At 32.0% G+C, this 6,268-nt stretch overlaps 1 protein-coding gene across 1 annotated transcript in view; it reads right to left on the reverse strand.

Moving 5' to 3' along the window:
- LOC109540665 overlaps nt 1–1,960 on the reverse strand; it is a 12,287-nt gene extending 10,327 nt beyond the window's left edge. The window contains exon 1 of the mRNA XM_019909109.2: nt 1,813–1,960. Coding sequence (XP_019764668.1) covers nt 1,813–1,820 — 8 coding nt within the window. The 5' untranslated portion in view covers nt 1,821–1,960. The remainder of the gene's footprint in view (nt 1–1,812) is intronic.
- Between the last annotated feature and the right edge of the window lie 4,308 nt (nt 1,961–6,268).

The raw sequence follows: 6,268 nt of genomic DNA on the forward strand, positions 1-6,268 counted from the left end.
TTTTCTGCTATCGTTATCAAAAGAACCTAAATGAACCTAAAAAAGAGTATGTTAATAAATTGTGTAACAATAGTAGGATAATACAATATATGAAAAATCGCTCTGATAATTCGTCTGTGTAAATTGTCACGATAAGTTTTATAACAAAAAAAGTCACATAACAACGTGACAACAACGCTTTTTTGAGGCGAAATACCCAAAAAGAAGTTTGTTAAAAATTAATCCGCCTCAACAATATAGAACTTATCTATAAAATGATTGTTATGAATGCTATTTAATAACGTCAATTTTCTTCAATTGCTTGTATATTTTCGAACATTCGAATCGATTTAAATTTTTAACAGCGTTATCAGGACCAATTCGATGTTTGATTCTGGTAATTGCTTCCTTCCAGTTCAATATGATTTTGAACGCAGATGTATGAATTAAAATCCGTTTATTTCGAAAACGATTAAACTTTTGTCGGTATGCCATTTCAAACCTTTCAAAAGTTCAATCAAGTTTAACAGCACAATTTTTAAATCATGATATTGGAAAGGGTTTTTTAATTAATCATCTTCACATCGAGGTTATTTTGAGTTACAAAGAGAATTTTTTTGTTCAAAAATAGTTGAAAATATACTTTTAAGCTTTTCCTATTTTTGAGAGAAAGGCTTTGCATTGCATCATTTTGCATTTTTATTGATCCGAATATATTAGCAATAAACCATAAAACTAAAAAAAATAACTTTCACCTGTGTAAGTGTATGGTCAATACAAAATAAAAAAAAAATTGTATTTGCGGAAGATGGAGGGATTTAGAATTGGCTGCATTATTATATTCTATAGGAGATTTAGAAGGTTTTACTGAAAAGCACAAAAATATATTGAAAAAACGCACACTTACGTAAATAGAAGAAGTTTGCAAAAAGCGTCAGCATAAAATAAACAGCTCAATTTCCGATTGGCATTAAGTAAATACTGTGTAAATTGTATTTATAGCAAATGTAACCAGAAAGTATTTACACAAATGAATGAGTTCAGATAGCACAAGAGGGTTGCAAAATATATCAGTTTGAATGTTTTAGAACTTTCCCGCTTTTCAATGAAATTAATTGGGCGACAATCTAATTGCTTTCTGAAGATTTCTCGCGTTTAAACTATAACTTTTTTCATGTTAGTCCATATGTACAATACAACTATTCGGCGGTTCATAGAAAAGGAAAAAGTCTGTCCTTTTTTTTTGTATTTTTCGGTTGAGATTTAACAAAAATTAAATACTTTTCACATTGATTTAATTTATGGGTTATTACTGTTTTTATTTGTCACAAAAAGTCTTAAGGACATTTAAGCTAAATTTATTAATTATTTAACAACCAATTAGTTCTTGTAAAGGATAACGCCAATTTTGAATCACCCTGTATATTAAATAGTTTCAAAACTAATAAAATAAAATATATATTCAAAATTATGTAAAAAATATCAAATTCGCCTTGCATCAGCCTTTCGAAATACTGTGAACTTATATTAAAATGTATGCTATAAACATTGTTTTTTCTCTTCCATATCAATTGAAATTGAAGAGGAAATCAATTTCAATTAGCATTAGGTTCTTCCAACAAAATTAAAATAAAACATAAAACTTCTTTTTTATAAAAAAATGTGTATCATACCATTATAAATTATGAAACGCTATGCACTCTGATTTCCAGTCAATTAAATTTCGCTTGCAACAATAATTTATGGTTTAGCAGCGATTGAAACTAATTTGGGATTTGTGACATTTATATTCAATTCAACTGCTTACTTAATTTCTATAAAATGTCTACTTACCTTTCCATTATTATGGTAGTAAGAATCACAAAACTCAGTTACTAGAAGAGCACCAGTCAGATTTAATGAAACCAGTCGAGTAAAAGCAGCAAACTTTTTATAATGTTTGAATTAAACGCGTTGAGTGTTAGATAGTACTTATCAATATATTTCCAATTAACATATGTTCCCGTTATAAGACTAATAACCACTCTCAAAGAATTTTCGCACTGTGCAATCTGTAATAATTAATTTGTAAAATTAAATGGGGTTTTCATACTAATATTTTTGAAGTTTTTCCTGCAAATTTACTGTTTGAAGGCATCAGATTTAATTGGATTAATGCTCTATTTGAAAATTAATTAATTAAATTAGCTGGGAAAAGCTACAATATAGAAGTTTTTTGCGTGCTTTTAATCTCACTAACGTACTGTAAGATGTGTTTATGTTTTAGGGAACTCCTCTAATTTTTTGCTAGGTGGTTGTATTACATACATTATTTATATTTTATATTTATTATAGAAACAACAACTTACAGTTGCAATAGTTTACGAATCGACTTTTTGTATCATTGTTTTATAATTATGACTCCGAACTGAATTATGACGTGGTAAATGTAAAAGGCTAACTATATTCGGAAGCGCCTCTAAATTATTTACCATTTGCTCATACATTTTTAATACCGTTTTTGACTTAATAGCGCGGAATTACAATGCTAAATTTCACTACCGACTAATTAATTCACTATGTAGTGGCGTAAACAGAAGTAAATAAACATTAATTGTTGCAACTCTAGCAGCTTATCAAAGCTTTCAGTAGTGTAAACACGTTTGCTAATATTTGTCTATAATGAAGTACGTAGTAGTAATGGTTAAGTACATTGGTAGGCAACAATATTAAAGAAATTTCCAAAGTCATCTTGCTCTCTTCCATTAAATTACGTTACAAGTTAGACTTCCTGGATAAATACAGATAAAATTGGCGTCGTTTTGTGCCGGAGATTTTGGACTTAGCTAACGAATGCTGAAAATATAATTAATTTAGTTCGCCTGGATCTCGTTACGATTAATAAACCAAGATGCGACCAATATTTTTGTATTGAGCATTAAACAAATACATACATAATGTTCTTACATACATACATGAGGTCAATGCAAGTGAGTATTTTCTGTATATTTTACAGTATTTGGAAGGAATCGGAATTGATGGCAGAAGTAGTACATACACTATTTGGGAAAATATGCAAATATAAGTAGAATTCAGTAGTTAACGATCTGTCTCATCAATCTACGCGTGGAAAATAGGCTAGATTAGGCAAATCAGCAAAGAAATGATCTCCGATTCTTCCATGCATTGTATCCTTATCTTGTAAATGTGTTATCTAGTCGCACAAATATTTTAAAATTACTTAGAAAAAATTCAGAAATTCTATGTGATATTAATATGTTAAGTTTTTCATTTCAAGTCAAACATTTCTAGCAAAATATTTGGAAACACAGATTCTACAGTGAATACTTTCTTTTGTAGGGTCGAAAACATTGTCATCTTAGTTTTAGTCAGGTTTCCAAAGAATCTACTCCACTTAATCAACTTTTTTTCAACCCTTTTAGAAAAAATTGTGATTTTGATTTGTTTCATGTTTTTAAAATTTGTCTTTGTTGAAAGTCTTTGAACTTTCTGAACTTTTGTTCAGTTGTACAAAAACGTATGAAACGGAAGAGAAGAAATGGTAAATCTTGTGACAACTTTTGTTGTGGCATCCAAAGTAGTAAGACATCTACATTATAACGCAGAAAAAAAATGTTAAGTTAATCCGAATGAATTATTTAAAACGTTTCCTTCTGCCTTATACTTTTTATAAGTTAATACGTTTTTGATGACCAACTATACCAATAAAAAAAGCAAATTTGCGTTATATTTTCATTTTTCAATGGTTTCAAGCCATATTTCAGTTGCCAGAATTTGCATTACGGATTAAGCAAATTTGTTCTGAAAATTTCCGATTTATTGAATCGAAAACCTTTTTCTGTTTGATGTAACTTTCTGTTTGCAGGACTCAAATATCATATAGCACATATTGGCAATGCTTCTTAAAACCAAACAGACCGAATGGACTAAGCTAAAATGAACTGCTCAACAGGACAAATTTTGAGCACTACAGACAAATTTTCTACAGAGTGGCAAATAAAATAATGCAAAATTTTCGAGAGTTTGGCATGCTCCTAGTTGGACAAAAAAAAAGTTTTCGTCCTCACCAAAAGTTTGAAGATATACCAGATAGCTTGAAACAGCATTTAAATTTTTGGGTCACCTCTTCTATTAACGGCATGGTTGAAAAAATCAACTTTTAGATTTTTTTTGATTGTCTCGACCTAGAGCTGATGTTGAAGCTAAAACTTAGCTATTAACAATTTAAGTCATATAGTGGTTGCATAAAAAATGATCAAAATCAAACTTGCGCCCGAATTATTTGATCTTGGCAGACTTTGAATGGAAGTTAAGTTTACTTTTAAATATTTCGTTCATTTATGCAGTCCGGTATATTAAATATTTTTCTTAAGTCCACTATGAAGTTTTAGCTTTAGTATGAGCCCTAAATTTTGAAAATCGGTTTAAGAGAAAGATATATATAGCCACTACTAGACCAAAAAGTTGTTTTTTAGGCCACCCTGTAAATAAACGAAATGAGCGATCAATTTATAAACGTTTTTCGAGTGAAAGAGTTTTTTTCTGACCGAGAGCTCTCGGAACTTTCACTAATTTTGTATTGTTTCATTTGGCACCCTGTAGGAACGTAATTTCTAACACTAATTTTCCAGTTCCAAATTTAATCATAATTTATCAGCGCAACGTTGATTCTGTTGAGGAGTTGCTTATATGCATATGATCTTTTGAAATTCTCTCATTTAAAAGCTGTGAGTAGTAAAAAGTAATAATTTTATTGGAATACGTGGAAACCAGGAGTTAGCAGAAAGCTTTACAAAACATACTTGGATTTATTTTGATTGTATTGAGCAAAAATTGGCACAACATTTTTGCTTTGAATGCATAAGCTTTAGCTGGTAATTAACCCAATTAGGATTCACCAGACCGTGAGTTCCATTGGTAGGACTTGACGGTAAATTGTGAGTCAATTTACCGTCAACTCAATTGTTAAGTTCAAGGAAAGGGTCGGAAACTTAGTTTAGAAGTTCGCTTAATTTCGCATTAATGTCCTCTAACAAACCATCAATCTTCAAATAACGTGTTCATGAATGTGTTACTCCTGGTAGCAAACCAACTTAACATTAGGCCTTATGTATTCAACCCTCATTACTGCCCCATTTAGCAAAGTTTTTATCGTCTACTTTTGGGCCGACGCCATCTTATTAAAAAAGAACCTTTCGACTGCTCCCATTTTTTAGCCGGGCGCCACAATACTCCATCTCCATAATTTCAATCAAAACGGACGGTTACCCTTCACTTCGCCCCCCTGCGGCCCCAAACTGAAAACTAACTAAAAAACTAAACATTCCCAGATGCCACTGCCGCCTACGCAAACTTCGTTATTGAGTTTCCGTGGAGGCGGTTCCGGCTCCTCCCTTGCCAGACGACGTCACAGGAGCGCGCGCCATCCTCAATGTAGGTCACCTCTTTGACCTTTTGGCAAGCTGGATCCGACTCATCTCTATAGGAACCAGCTTCAGTCGCCCAGCATCCAGAGTTCTCCGTCATGGCCTCCAACACCTCGAACTATAAACTTAGTGCTACAACGGCCAATTTGAAATATAATGGTAAGCCAATTTTTGCCTCTGATAGACCAGTATTTTGTTATTACATTTATCTAGATTTTGCAATCAGTTTCAGTTAGTTTTTTGGATAAACTGTAGCAAAGAATGCTATTTTAATTTGCTTCGGTATCCATAGCATTAGTAAATCTTGCTTCGTGGAGATGGGTTGGGAATGCCCTTTGGGGAATTTACGTAGAATGCTTTATTGATTATATATATAATCATGAAACAATTGCGCATAGTCCGCCATTTTATAGACTCGTTTAGCCGCCATGTTGTCGACATTTACCTGTCTTTATTATATTTGCCTGACAAAGTTCCAGATTTCGAGGCGATCAATACGGTCTCCTGGTTCTTCATTGCTTCTGCTGAACAGACTATAACAACTTTTTATTGTCGCACTGAGATAAGCACTGCATATTTGAGATATTAAAATGCATGATTATGACTGGTTTTCGACCAAGGACGTTTTGCAAAAAATGCTCACTTACTAAAGGGGCTTCAAACAACTTATTCCTATTAACTTGCACTATTAAGTCTCCTTTTTTGCCTCATATCAGGTTTCAGCTTTTAAAAATCAAGTCTAAAATCTATCTAGTTAAAAAATTATATGCAGAATGGTTGAAAGTATCGAAAGCCAAATTTTATCAATATTTCTGTATGGATAGTGGATAGCAGGCACTGAAATAAGACCACGTTTATACCAC

The sequence above is a fragment of the Dendroctonus ponderosae genome, unplaced genomic scaffold (genome assembly GCF_020466585.1).
Source record: "Dendroctonus ponderosae isolate FM_Combo_2020 unplaced genomic scaffold, Dpon_F_20191213v2 Dpon_F_20191213_381, whole genome shotgun sequence".
NCBI classification, from domain to species: Eukaryota; Metazoa; Arthropoda; class Insecta; order Coleoptera; family Curculionidae; genus Dendroctonus; species Dendroctonus ponderosae.